This window comes from Micrasema longulum, unplaced genomic scaffold (assembly GCF_059751315.1).
Source record: "Micrasema longulum isolate JH-2025_06_02 unplaced genomic scaffold, ASM5975131v1 h1tg001240l, whole genome shotgun sequence".
Lineage (NCBI taxonomy): Eukaryota > Metazoa > Arthropoda > Insecta > Trichoptera > Brachycentridae > Micrasema > Micrasema longulum.
The window spans coordinates 24,006-40,218 of NW_028278427.1; the positions used below are offsets into that span (position 1 = coordinate 24,006).

General features: G+C 30.5%; 1 protein-coding gene across 1 annotated transcript in view; it reads left to right on the forward strand.

The window, feature by feature from the left end:
* The first annotated feature begins 3,143 nt into the window (after window positions 1–3,143).
* LOC148276325 (pyrokinin-1 receptor-like) overlaps window positions 3,144–16,213 on the forward strand; it is a 70,124-nt gene continuing 57,054 nt past the window's right edge. Inside the window, exon 1 of the mRNA XM_088234428.1 lies at window positions 3,144–3,716. Coding sequence (XP_088090554.1) covers window positions 3,144–3,716 — 573 coding nt within the window. The remainder of the gene's footprint in view (window positions 3,717–16,213) is intronic.

Below are 16,213 nucleotides of genomic sequence, written 5' to 3' on the forward strand. Positions count from 1 at the left end.
ACGTCGGAAGAACATTAAAAAATTTTGGTATCAGAATCAAAAAAACATTTAAACAGGTGTCTTCACAATAACCATTTCTCCGAATTCGCAAATCACCTAGTTAATTTCAATTATGATTTAATAAAGATACACGCGTTAAAATCTTACATATGAATAATAGAGGGTAATAATAAAGGTCAAAATTTGACACTATGAAAGCTTTAAAAAATAATGTTACTTTGATCAATAATCAAACAACCTTTCAATATAGCTCATTACACGATGTTTCATTGAAATGATCACCCTTTACCTATTAAACTCACGCCCCTTCTTTCATTCCCACCCTCTTTTTTCAACTATTTCTCAAACAGAATAAAATATGTTCATGTGTCGGGTTGTGGTCCCGTGGCTAGTGTTGCGGACTCACGGACCAGAGGTCCGAGGTTCAAACCCTACTCTACCCCAATTTGATTTCCATTTTCTAATAGTGAGTTATTTACAACTCGTTGAAAATGGCCACCAAAATGTATGTATTAGGGTAAATAATAAGAACGATAGTATTTCTTTTTCAATAAAAAAAATAAGAAAAAAAACCTATGCAGTGCATCTAAGGTATGCTTATTGAAATGCGTGTCATTTTAAAAATATTTTTGTGCAACAACTATGATGAAAGTGAATGGTGGGTTGTGAATGTTGGTTTAATTGGTGTCCTGATAAAGAAACGGGTACATCTCGAAACCGGTAGGCAAAGAAAAGTCTGTTAATAGTTATGTACAAATATTTGGTAACATTTAATATCATAATTACCTTACTGCACACGATAACATCATTCCGAAATTGTGGACTGGCTGTTTTCTGCATAACTACGTCCAATTTGTCCGCTATATACATTTATGAAATGAAAGAAATATAAATGGTAATCTACACAGCACTTTAAAATGAATTTATTGTAAGGTCTGGAATGTAAAATATGATACTTGACGTGACAGACGATTTGGAAATGGTAAGAATATAAAGAACACTTCGGAACGAATGTGAAATTTCTTGTTTGTGTAAAGAAAATTCCGTTTCCACTTTACATTTTATTTTATCCAAGGGATTTTGTGATTTTACGATATTTTTATGGCATTCTGGCGTTGAAATATTCGAACATTCTTGATCGTTTTCAATGTTTGATTGATAAATCCCTAGTTTTTTTTCACTCACATAATCGCTGCCTTAAAAAAACATTATTTTGCCATCGTTATTAGTAAATATATCACGGTAACACATTTATTTTTTTTATATGAAAATTAAATCACTTATCGCTTATATTTCCGAGTTTTTTCACAACATAAACGTTTAATGTCTCGAAATTTTAATTAAGATTTATTATAAAACTAGCTTTAAGCCGCGGCTTTCTTCGCGTGGTGTTAAAGAGAAATTAACAAACTAATTTGTTTTGTCGACAATAAAACAATAAAAATCGTCCCAATGCGGTGAAACTATATAAATTTTTTTTTTTAAACAAAGAAGTGTTAAAACTACTGGTTGTTAAATAAAAAGTCGTACGATCCCTCAATGCGCTATGCCTTTTGAAGTGGCTAAACCATTTCCATCACCCATCTTGCTGACCTTTGACATACCAAGATCATGACATGTCATACTCAAAGTACATAAATGAAAACATTACTCCTATTTCTGCTGACTCTTTTTTCTTCAAACGGGCCTATCTTGATATAAGTTTTTCAACTATTTTTATAAAGTTAGATAAAGTGATTTCATCAAGCCCACCAGTGTCGGGTTTATCTTCTATTGACTCTATGCCATCTCTAAAAAGACTAAACTATTATTAAATTATGATTTTTCTAGGAAAAGGGTCCCTCGCAAACTGCTGATATCTCTTTCAAAATAATATGCTCAGATTTATTGCGCTTAGAGAGAAATTTAAAGACGGTTCGAATTTAAATTTTATCCATACTTGATATTTTTTTCGGAATGTTCCACTTATTTGGGTATAACTTGAAAACCGTTTACTCATTTTTGTCAATACCAATGGTTAGTCACACTATTTTTTTATGGATATTAGAATCCGCTTCTCTCTGGCAACCTTTCCATTCCGACAATTTTCGGACTTACCTACGTACTTCAATGTTTCTATCAACAATTTACCTACGTGCAAATAATAATTATGGATTTATTTTTATACTGTTACATAAATAAACACAATTTTATAATTTTGTGGATGAATAGTTTTCTTTTCATAATATTTAACAAAAAATTATGAATTTTATTTATCTTTCAAACAAAAATAAGACATGATCTAAAACAAAGTCAATTTTTCAGTTAGTCTTAATGAGTTTCGTCATAATATTTTTATTATTTTTTCAACATGTAAATATTAGGAGATTAGAGATCGGGCTAGAATAATTATAATTTGATTGATTAAAGTATTTTTTTATTGTACAATTACTTTTAAATATGTATGTATTTCAAGTAATTTATAATGTGCATAGTACGAGTATATTAATAAATCATACTTGATTTTTTTTTTTTAATTGTTTTCAAGCACTTCTTAGACTACAAATGTGTAAATGGCAGAAATTCCGTATATTAATAAATAAATAAATAAAGTAGAGTGCAAGATACTGGGGATAAATCAATGTTGAAACTTTTGAAACTATCTTGATACAATGCAAAATCTTAACCATTATTTTTTTATTTTCAGATTCCTTAATGAAAAATGAAAAGAGTTTTCATTTCTTGCCTTATCCCTGACTGGAGCAACATTTTGAACATCAGCAAGACTCGGGACTTTGTATGATTTCTCAAGAGACTCACATTCTTCACCCCATAAATTATAGTCACAATGTTGGCCATATACGTAAACAACCATTTTATGTCTGTGAAATGCATACTAAAAGGGCAATTATCAGCATGGCTGGCACAGAGGAAAAATTGACAGACAAAGCAATGCTAAAATGCCTAAAATATGACTCACCTCCAAAAAAGGGAAATAAGTTTACAAAAAAAACAAAGTTTATATAAATGAGTTCGCTAAAATTGTGCATATTATATTAAATACATTTTTAAGAAATGCGTTACTTAAATCAATTGATCTTAATTTTAGAAATGGATTTGGTTAATTGGTGACTAATTCTCAATAAAAATGAACTTCCAAGGCCATGGATAATCTGGAAGACCTAGATTTTCAAACTAGTGCATCATTTGCGGACTATTTCGAGATGATGAACATTTCGGAAGAGCATTCAGACTTTGAGTACGATCTACAGGTGTTCAGAAATTATAGCAATGGCTGGGGACCGAACAGGGACCCACTTTTCATAATAATACCAATCACAGTGATCTACATAATAATATTTATAACAGGGGTAATCGGCAACGTCAGCACGTGTGTAGTTATATCAAGAAATAAGTCTATGCACACCGCTACAAATTACTACTTGTTCAGCTTGGCAGTTTCTGATTTGTTACTCTTAGTAAGTGGGCTTCCACCGGAAATGTATTATATTTGGTCCAAGTATCCTTATATCTTTGGAGAGGCTTTCTGCGTAATACAAGGGTTCGCCGCTGAAACTTCTGCCAACGCAACAGTCCTGACTATTACAGCGTTCACTGTGGAAAGATATGTGGCAATTTGTCACCCCTTCCTGTCACATACAATGTCCAAGCTGTCGAGAGCAATCAAGTTTGTTATGGCGATTTGGTTGCTAGCTTTGTGTTTGGCGATTCCGCAGGTAAGCAAAACCTTTTATTATACTTAATAAGACTATGTGTTGACTTTTTTTTTTATTCAAGGAAAAAAACATCAGTAATTTTTATTACCATTTAATATTTTTAAAAGTAAATTTACGGTACTTTGCGCGTATTTTCCTCCTGATTTGTTTTTTTTTTAAATGGACTACTTTAAGCAAGATATAACATCAATACTGTTTTGACTATGTTCAAATGCTTGTAAACACACTGGATTTCCTTCCTAGGGCTTCAAACATCTGGACATATTCAAAACATTGTTGACTGTTATAAAAAAGTATTAAAATAGAAAAACTCTTTTCGGGCGTTGCCTAGTAGGTGAATTGGTTCAGCTAGATGAATCTTGCCCACACGATTAAATTTTTCAGCTCTTTTACTTCCCAAAAGTAAAGAGATGGAATATATTGAGGAAATGCTGAGGAAATTCAAACAAAGGCAGACTAATGAATGTTTCACTGTCTGTAAAGTAGCCACCTTTACCAGCCAATGACAGGTCATAACATAAGCCCTGTAAATGTCTAGACTTTCCTAGTTTTCCCTTCTGTTGCAACAAATTTAAAGTCTTTCGTAATTAAAATAAATCAAACATAACTTTTGATATTTTTTGGTTCACGAAGGTATTAAGGTAATAAGGATTATACTTGGCCGCGTGGTGCAGTGGTCAGCGTGTTTGTCTACCATGAAACAGGTCTAGGGTTTGATTCCCGACATGGTTGAAATGAAACATTTATTTGAAAGGGTGTTTTCACACTAGAATATTTCATAGTCCCTGGACTGGTACCTGAAGCGTAAGACTGATCATCTTACCTTCATGAAACAAAAATGATCAACATACACTGCGATTGGTGAACTAATGCGCACGGCATATGCACCATTAGGTGTCGAAAGGAATGATGATTATGATGAGTTATGAAAATGTACCACAACATCCAGACCATTTAAAAAAAACTTTTCTTGGATTTTTTTTCTTGCAATTGCTTATAATGCATTGAAACATTGACAGCAAAATGAATTATAAATGTTAAACAGTATCTTAAGTGGCCCCTATAGTTCATGAGCCCTGTAAATACCAAAACTTATGAACTCCCTTCTATAAAGCTCATTGTATTCATCTTTTTATCAAAATTTTAAATATTTTAATAAAAATAATAATAAAAAAATGTTCTTCATTTCTGTTGTAATATGGCAATATTCTTAGTATATTTAAATATTTATTGACGAATATATAAAACTTTTTTGCTTCAATTTAGAAATGTAAAAAAATTGTCTGATATTACAAATATTTAATGCAGATACTTTTTTTTCAAAGAATTACTAAAAAGTATTTTTTAAATTCTAAGTGATACAGAGTAGAATCAAGATATACGGCATGATATAAAGTCGGTTATATGAAATTGGTTTCTTGAATACAGAAGGCAAGAAACGACAGTTTCCCTAAAACGATCTCAAAAAGGGTAATGACTCCCGAAAAAACTACGTAATCGAAAACTTAAGTCATTCCTCCACTTTCATATCGTCGCTTACGCAAAAATAATCCTTTTGAGAAGTAAAAGTTTGGAGACCAAGAAAAAAACTGCTTTTTGTGTTTCGGAGGTTTTATTTATTCAATTAACACCCGGAGGGCTTTTACGTATTTTAAGTATGGTACATAAGTTAAATATACAAACTAAGAAATAAAATTAAACATTTGGTACATTCAAATACATATAAGTAGTAAAATTATAAATAACATGATATACATAAATTATAAAAGCATAACTACTACCCATTCTAGATTACGCTGATGTTTCCATGACTGATTTAAGCTTAAAATAAAAATCAAAATTGTAACTGTAAATACACAAACAGTCGTAAGCGGGTAGAAAAAAAAATGCACACAAATTATGTACACAACACAATTCATTTACATTTATTTTATGGTTGTTTTAAAATTTTTCCATCTATTATATTAAAAAATCTTGATAGTTTTTAATAAGGGAAATGGCTAAAATTTAGTCAAGTGACTTTTGCTTGTTTTTAATCTGACTATCTGACTATAAGAGTAACTGAAAGGAAGAAAATAGTATGAATAATTGTGATAATGCTGTGGTTAATAATTATTTTTTATTCAAAGAAATATTTTCAAAAATGTTTCAATTGTGAAAAATAATTAATTCGAATAAAGGTAACTTTTTTCTTATTCGGATAAGTTACTTTGGTGACGTTTGCCACTTAAATAACATAACTTTAAATTTCTAAGGACACATTGAACGGGTTGGTGACTTAGTTATCTTTTACAAATAGTTTTTTATCTCTGCTGAAATAAATATCAATCATGAAAACCTCCCGAGGGGCATGAATCCAATACTAGTATTACAACATTAGGGATGTAATAATTGATATTTAATTGGAAGCCCGTGGTGTAATAGCTAACATGCTTGATGGAGTAATCCAGGTTTAATTGAAAATAGATAAAAAAAATAATTGAAAAAACAAGAGTTTTTTACTTAAATCATTCGACAAGTATTAAATAAAATCCTATTGTGTTGGTTTATAAACACTCATCAAATTAGTATAAAATATTTATGGTAATAATTGTACACATGTTGTATACAACATTATTTACAAAATATATGTTTAAGTTCTCAGAATATAATTTCTTTATAAAGAAATGGATAGCGGAGGTGGGTTGCGCACGGATCGATAAGTGGATCAAGCCAAATAGGTAAAATGTGTGTACTTTTTATAAAATTTATTCCATTGGTCTATATAAATTAGTTATGTTTTTTGTGATAATTTTAGTTTTTTATTGTTTATTATGTTAATGATAATTAAGTTAATTAGTTTAATTACGTTTTTTTATTGTTATTATTATGTAAACTTTGTTGAAAAGCTAATCTTAGGCATGTTTCACATTTTGTAAAATGTTTCCCTTGGCACGGGACACCCCAGTGAGGTAACAGCAAATACAATGCAAATAGAAGTGGCGCGAATCGGAACATTGATGTTAATTTTAGATCTTGAGCGTCCTTCTTCCGGATAAAATTTTATGTAAACTATTAATGAAGCTAAAGTGCTCCTGAATTCCAGGCTTTAAATATGAAAACATTTCTGTCTGTCGAAGTAATTATTTAATGGATTGATTAAATCGTTTCGATGGGTAATTGTTTTTAGAAATTTGCGTTGCACGGATTCCACAGCTTTTTATGGATATCGTAGATAGGAGACCATATTGAAGAATTGAATTTTAATATAATCTTTACCAAAAATTTACAAAGAGTAAATCCAATAACTGGACTATTAAATGGTTTTAATGTTCGTAAAATGAATTCGCAAATTTCAGAAGATTTTTATTTTTTATATTTTATAAAAAGAAATATTTTCTTTCTTATGATTTACCCAAATATTTCATTTTTAGGGCCATTTTCAACGAGTTGTAAATAACTCACTATTAGAAAATGGAAAAAAAGTTGGAGTAAAGTGGGATTCGAACCACGGACCATTGATCCGTGAGTCCGAGACACTAGCCACGGGACCGCAACCCGATTTGTTTTGTTGTATAGGCGATTTGGTGATCGCATTATCTTGTGTGATGCAAAATCTCTTTTAGTTAAATCATTTTCTAATATATTATTGTCAATTTCGTATGACTAACAAGTTCTTATTACTTTATTTCTGAATTGAAAGGATATGCATTTATTTTTATTGAAGTAAAGGTCATTATCGTTGCGCCATGTGACTAATGAATCAAATTCTTTTTGTAAATCATGACGGTCTAGAACTTTCTCTATGGTTTTGAAGATTTCTAGATCGTCAGCAAACAAAAAGAATATAGTGTCATTTTTATCAGAAATAAAAGGGATCCGAGGTTCGATCCTTGTTGTATATTCGAAGTCACGAAAGATAGATCACCAGAAAACCCACTAATTCCTATGATCAGTGTGTTCCGCGTGAGATATATTTTTAATCAATTCAGTAGTGAACCATGTATACCAAAACATTATAATTTTATAATATATTTTGATTGATTCTGTCTAAAACTGTACTGAAGTCTGTATATACGGCATCTACCTTTTGTGTATGAAAAAATAACATATTGTGATAGTAACAATCAATATGAATAAAATCGTATTCAAAAATATACCTACTAATGTCAGCGACGCTACTTTACTCACATTTTAATCACGATTAGAAAGTCACGATCTGAATATTTGCGTTATTACCTTATTCTTTCATTCCCCCTGGAGAAGCCGTGTAAATAGACTTCTCCTTTTGCGATTTACATATATTTTTTATATAGCGGACAATTAAATTATTTGCTCCAAAACTGCCAATGTGAGCTAGTGGATTATGCAGCCAAGAATCTATGAAATGTACTCAAACCAGAGAAAATCAATATGTAAAAACACTGACTAACCGGGTATTGAGTCTTCTTCTTTGTCGGCGATCAACTCACGCGCTAACGGGAAAACTGGTGATCGGGAAAACTGCACACACACAATTGTCTGGAGTTTGGAGGCGGCGCGGCGGATGATGAATGATGGCGATAGATGATAAAAAGGTTCGTGGCGTTATATTGACTTTTACAGCGAAAATGCGAAATACTTTCAACAATAAGAAAAGCGTGTGAACATAACTCGTTGAAAAAAGCGAAGAGTGTCGCGGAGGACGAGCAATGTTACCAACCAACAAATGCCTCGTCAGGCGTGGCAACCTCACAAATCAAAATTAGCCAGTGTCTACTTACATACGATTATTTATTTTATTTTATTTTATTTAATAGCATAATTCACTTGTTATATTTTCACTAAAACTAAAGTCCCACCAAGCCACTTTTTGTAGCTTGTTGGTGAAGATTATATTTATACTGACTTAATAATATTATTTACGTTTATAAAAACCATGAATAACATATAAAAATTAACAGCCGAAAAGATCAGAATAAACATGTTTATACAAATAATAATATATAAATTTATTTTTTAAATACAAGAAAATACATGAAAAAATAAAATATTTACACCTAAGCTACTATTCATATATAAACTCTTGATCGAGTAGCCACTCTCTTATTCTTCTGGCTAAAATACATTGGAACAAATTATCGGCTCAACCACCCCCTTTTACCCCCCTTCTTTTCATAATAAAGTGTAGACTTTTCATTTAATTAATTTATTTTTCTTAAAAAAAAACATGTACAAAAGTATTTTATTTTTTTATAAACCAAAAATTAAAACTGATCTGTATATTTTTCATTCACTATATATTATAAATTTTAATTCAATACTTCCATCTCTTTTATGTATAATACATTAATATTGACTATTTATTTTCTCAAAACAAACGGTTTGGATGGGTTTGAAAAAATTGCCTTGATACAATATACCCGCTGTTTTAAGTAATTATATTGACTGTACACATTTTTTTTTTCTCCGCATAATAATCAAATTTGTTGAACAACGTATAAAACAGGGCTGAACAATCAAACAATTATAAATATTGTGTATCATTTTTATACGCATGATTTTAATTTTATCATTCATTTAATGTAATTAAATGAATGAATAATGGAAACTTATTTATGTAATAAATTAATAGTCATTTTTTTTCTTGGAGGCTTCTGACTTAAATCTCCTTTAAAAATGCCAACTCACGGAAAAAATGGCAGTAAAAACCCTACAATTTAATAAATTCAAATCACGGATTTAGAATATGAAATTAAAAAAAATATTCGGTATCCGGTATTCGGAAAACAAATGTTTTCAGTATGAGTGATATTTATAAAAAACCGCCAGTCAATAGTTGTCGGGTATGTAGAGAGAGTGTTTTCGCTTTGAATTTTTTTAGACTTGGGTGTTCTGAGCTGGTTTTCACCAGGTACTGTAATGAGGCCTCCTGTTCTATTGATCTATAAAATAATACAAACACAAAGACGTAATATCGATGTAAGATTGTGTATGCATGTGGCAAACATACGGTGATAGTATTGCGTAACCAAATCCCACGGTTTTCGACCTTTGCTTTAACAGTCATTCATCTTCCTAAAATATGAATCTAAATATATCGTCCCCTTTACCTTACGACACAAGAATGGAAACATCGGCTACCCTTATCTGGAGAAATTGACAATAAATTCTTGGGTCAATGTACCGATTCATTTCAACCATTACTTCAACCAAACGTTTTTTTTTTATTGCATGTGATCTTATTAAATAATGTTTTTTTTCTACCATGAAATCTTATATGGCTTAACATTAAATAATTTCACAAAAACAAACTTTGCGTTCTTAAATAATTGAGCTGTGTAAATTTTCATCTCTGTCTCCCTATCTGCTCCTAAAAGATAGTGCACTGAATTGGAACAATTGTATTTCAATTATCTGCTTCATGAAGGTAAGGCGATAAGTCTTACGCTTCAGGTGCCCGTCCAGGAATATATTTTTTTTGTGCAAAACTTTTTCCGTAAATATTATAAAAATATATTCAGAAGCCTTGACTTAGGGATGTTATGTTAGTTATGGTATTATAATAAAGTGGAATTGTACGACAGGTGTCTTAATTTCCTGTCGCGTCGATGTGAATTTCGTGATCACTAGCCAACTATCTAAATATTTGAATTGTTCCTTTATCCTTCTTCTTTCCTTCCCATCCCCTTTTCTCTCTTCATAGTATAGTGTTTATTTTTTTTTTTACATATATTTATTTTTGTTGATCTTTGCTTTTAATTTTTGTATAAAATTGTAAGATTCAATATGTCCATGTATTTATATTTTTTTCAAACTAAACGGTTTGGGTAGGTAGGAAGAAATTGCCTTAAGGCAATATGCTCGCCCTTATATGTATATTTATTGTATATGTATATAAAGTGTCAAATAAAATAAAATAAAACGCCGCGCTGGGTAATTTTTGAGTAGAAAACAGCACAGATGACGTAGCAATAGTATTTTTAATGGCGTTACTAAATTTTCTGTCACTACAGCTTACCATTAGGGAAATTGTCCCGATCACCAGGCAAAGATGGGTAATTTTTTTTTCCCTTAATAATACTATCGTCCAATAAATACTAATTTTGACGACGTGTTTAAATTCTATATCACTGCTACTTACCTTTGCTGAGATTATCAAATTTACCAGAATAACGCCGAATAAATTCAAAGTTGGAAAATAAAAACAAATTTAATTTTAAATTGCTTTTAAAGAGTCTTAATTTCACACTTCTGCATCTTATCATTTGGGATAACCAGTTTTAGTTAGAATTTAGATTCTTTTTCGGTATAGATCAGTAACGCCGGTAAGTTTAAAGCTAAAAAATAATATCTGGCCAAAAATATCATTTAAAATGTTGATTTAAAAGTTTACATTTCTACGGTTAATAAATAAAAATATAATTTTATGATTGTATAAATAATACAACGGTTGATTTAGAAATGTTTCTATTATAAACTTCTTCTCGCTACGACTTGCTGTTAGAAAGTCGATTTTGTATATAGGAATTCCGAAAACAACTATATTTTTTGTAGTATGGTTGATCTTGAATTGGAATTTTCAATTTCATGTCGCTTTGATGTGTACCTCCAAAAAGTTTCTTCACTGAGTAAGGCCGAAAAAGTTATTGCTTGAAAATGGCGAAGTTGTAATGACAATGACATGCTGTTGAAACGCTTAAGGGCGGTAAAAATAAAGCTTTGAAACAGCATAATAATTGATGTAGAAATGGCATTTTAAATGCTGATTCCTAACTTTACGTTGCAACGACTAACCGTTTAAAAGTTTGATTTTACCGAAAATGTCGGAAAAAAATAACTATAAAATGGCGCATGCCGAAAATAAATTGGCTAACAAAAAGGATAGTTGATCTAAAAATAGTATTTTACATGTTTATCAAAAATTTCACGTCTCCACGACATACCGTTAAAAAGTTCGATTTGGTAGCAAAAGAGATAGCGAAGTTTTTTTTTAGATACGACCATGGCCCCAAAAATTTCATCCAGAAAAACGTGTCCAAATTTTACTTACTCACTTCTTTACAATATTACTGTTTTGGCGGAGTTGTGACGGATAAAAAGACAAACATTTTTTTATTTTAGTTTTTTAACTCTTGTGTGACTGTGGTTTAACACGAGCTTATATAGAATACAAGACTTGATATATCTCTCTTATTTTTTTAAAGATAAAGTTGTATTTGTTGTTGTCTTCAAACGGACATTTTCACATTAGATTTGGAAACCAAAATTCGTATGAATTTGAGGGATTTAAATACAAAAAATATTTATCCTGACTACGCGAAGAATAATTACATTAATAAAATTGATGATAATACCACAATATTTTTTTTACTGTACAAGAAAGAGCAATGCAATAGAAATTATAACTAGCAAGACAGAGACGCGCTGTTCTGTGGCCGGTATACGCGAGCAAGAGACAAAAAAAAGAAGAAATTTATTTAATCAGGTGGTTATTGGCATTAAGCGGGAGTGCACTCTTGTTTTATGACTGGCGTATTCATGTTTTTTTTTCCTATTACAGGCCTAAATTATATTTTAAGTTTTAAAAGATTCATTTACCAGTGTATCGCAATGTTTTTTTATTTTTTTTAAATAACTAAGCTTTAGAATATTCTGTCTTTCTTTTGAGGTACCACAATTTTACATCACCGCGTGTAAGAGAATTTTCAAGCACGGCCTTCAAAAAGATAATATAGATTTAGCAGGCCAATTTTTAAATTCGTCTTTAACGGCTGACATTATACGGATTTTACATCTAGCAAGTCGGGGCATGAAATAAAAAGAGTCCTTTAGGTGTTTAGGTGTATTTCCAATACGGTTATTTACAGTTTTTTCACATTTGTTTTCTTATTTTTTTCACATATTTTTCTGTTTATCAACAAAAACGTTTTGTCGATGTAAAGTTTAATTTGTTTGAAGAAAACAGTCCACACTAGCGCGCTTTTGTGAAGTGGTTTATTTGTTCAACTCCTTAAATGAAAAGTATTTCTAAACGTGTCTTTTTGTGTTGTTTTTTGCTAATGAATAACATTAAAATTAAAATTGAAGATGTCATTTGATTGAACTTAAAAAAATTACACTCACCTCATATGATGTTCGTTAAAAAAATAGCTGAAAGTTTTTTTAATTATGATTGTTTTTTTACGGCAAATAATTATTTTTTACATTTGTCCGTTTTCACAATTGAACGAATATATTTAGGAGATTTTTTGCCTTACGCAAGTTGACTTGCTATTGTATAAACTTCCTGTCATAACAAGTAAGAAAATTTATTTTTTAAATACAAAATACAGTGACTATCAGAGAAATAAATGTTCAGTTTGATATGACAAACAGACAAACAATTAAGTTTTTTGAAGTAAGAAATGATCAAATATATTTTTAATTTTGATACGTTCTTTAAAAATTTCATATTCAAAATGTTGATGGCTGGTTTGTTAGAATAATCTACAAATAAGCCACTTAAAGATTTCTTTATCTGAGAAGATCTTAGGCAATAGATTATCTCTTGCCGTTTTGTCAGCTTTAAGCTTTTACCTTCTACCCTAATTAGTGGAATCAGACATGCGTAAAACCCTTCTGTTATCATAATGCCTACACATATAATTTTATATAAACACTAAATCTTTGTTGATCCTTGTCTTGAACTCTAGCAAAGTACAGAATGCAATATTTATTTTATAGACACGTGTATTAGGTTGAAGATATAGGATTTTTTTTGATATTAATCAATCTCTGCTTATTTAAACTCTTTATGAAACCATTTTTATCTAAATTTTTCAGCATGCCGTGTCAATAATAACATTTTAAAAAACCTTTGAGATTGAAGAAATATTTTTAATTCGCGCATATATTTGTCAATTTTTTTGTAATTGTATTTCAGAAAAAAGTGTTGCATAATATATTTCAACAACAATTGTCTCGACTCAAGATATTAAGATAAATATGTTTTTAAAAAATGAAGGCCAAATTGACTGATTAGTAAACGTAAGGCTGGGTTTAAAGCTACTACTTAACCCATCCGATGACATATCGTAAGTTCTGTAAAGACGTAAACTTCCATTTTCATTAAAAAAAATATCCTTTGAAAAAATATCTTATTTTATAAGAGAATTAAAAAGGATGGATATATAGACCTTTTCATCTCCTCACTTAAGAGCCAACCAATCACGGGTTTATAAGCCAGAAAATTCCCAAAATTTTTTTTGGGTTTTCAGTAATATTTTTTAGTGTTGAATTAAGCTGAATATATTATGTAACTCTTAGAAAAGTATTTTCAAACCTATTTTTTCACTGTTATGACTTAAACGTCATTTTGACATCAATAAATTATTCAAATAGTACAAATTTCGCACAGGGAATAAAACAGAAACAAAAAACAAAACTATTGGAAATAAACAAAAAAAGGTAATAAAATTTTATTGAATAAATAAAAAATTATACCCGAACACAAACTTATGCCCTTTATGAATAAAAATATGTATTTCTGAATAAAATGAATAATTTTACGATAGTCTGACAATTATTATAAAAGCTTTTGATGGAAATGGAAAAATTTGCATGCCTTTGAATGTAATTTAAAGATACAAGTTAGATCGTTATCCTTGTAATATGAAGTCCATTCCGTGAAAAGGAATATTACTAAAGTATCGACAGTCAAGGAGAAGATAAATATTATAATAACGAGAAAACCGCAGACCAATAAAGATCACATCTGATTCGTCAATAAAACCAAATCTTTATTTCTTCGCTGACTCGTTTATGGGAACCGTAAACCAAAAAGTGACATCTTTAGACGAAAAAAAGTTAGTGAATGGATTTCATTTAGTTTATAAATAATGACTTCCACAAACGACATCATGTCTGTTATCAGGTTATTTGTATGTCATTCGTTATGAGAATTACTATTATTTAGACTGACTAATAAAGCAATAATCCATAAGATAAAACAAAGTTCTAAGTTGTATTAATCTTACTTATCTCTTGTGTGGCCGTGATGTCACACTAGTTGATATACGATACATGACTTGATATATTTAAATGATGAGGTTGTATTTTTTATAATATTTTTTTATAATCAAATTGACATTTACGCACTAAAAGTTTGTGTAATTACGCTGGATTTTAACAAAAAAATATTTAATCTTGCTACCCAAATAATTATGTCCACAAATACAGCAATGTATCTGTATCGGAGAGAGTACGAAGATAGAACACAAAACAAAAAAGACAGAGACGCTGTTCTGTAGCCGGTGTCGTGTGAAACTAATTTAGTCGGTTGTTTACAATAATGGGGGATGCACGCGTGAATTATAAGCGGCGAATTTATGTTTTTTTTTTTGCAATAACACGGCTTAATCATATGTTTATCATATTTTTGTAAATTATCGAAAAAGAATTAATAACCATTATGTCTCCCTGTTTTTTTTCAAATGTCTGAACTTTAGAATAATTCGTCTTTTGCTTGTGGTAACACGATGTTACATCACCGCGCGCTAAGGGCCTATTTAACAGCCTTTTAAAAGTTATTTTACACGTATACTACAAACGATTAGATGGTTTTTGGACTGTTTTCCGATATAAAATGCGAATTAAAATGAAAGTCGTAGCTACTTATAAATGGTTATAATGTTTTTAATTTTACATTAATGGTTTTTTTAAAACAATAACCCGCTAAGCCTCTATTTTGAGGTTCGTCAGCAGGCAGGATAGAGGGGATACAGGAGAAGGTAGTGAAAAATACACCACAACACCCAGATCAATTGAGAAAAAATAATTCTTTCTTGGATTTTTTTCTTGTAACTAGCGAAAATCGAACCCGCGACGCCAGTTTTATAGTTGGCCGTTTAACAAACTGCGCCACGGTGCCTAGTATCAACAAAGTGACGACCAAATTTATTGTAACGTTATTCTAATACAGATATTTATTGCCCACTATTAAAATACATGTCTGTTTCTCTTATATCAATTACTTACCCGATAGAAACTGCTTAGATTTAATAAAAAGACAGTAATTAAGTTGAAAATGCTGTAACCAATTTCATCATCATCATTTCCCCATCCAGATCCAATGGTGCAAATGCAGCGTAGTTTGATCATCTGTTGCGTATGAAGTCCGATCACCTTACCTTCCATGTTACAAAAATTATCTAGATTGGAATGCCGATGCAGTGCCCAACGCAACACTTGGTGCGGATAGGGAAATGATGATGGTGATTTGAATTAAGGGACTATTGATTAAAAAAATCAATCGTATCTTCCAAAAGGTACAACGTAAATGTTACACTGTGACAACGACAAACCATAATCTAAATTACAATATTTGAGTTTGTTCAAATGTTTGTAGACAAAAGACTGGATTTCACCCCCTCGGGAGTCATTAAGATTAACAAATTACAACAGGGATGAAGAATACCTTAAAGAAAAAAAAGGAAAACCAGCCAATGTCAAGTCATAATCCCTGTAAATGCTTAGACTTCCATATTCCCTTATTTAAG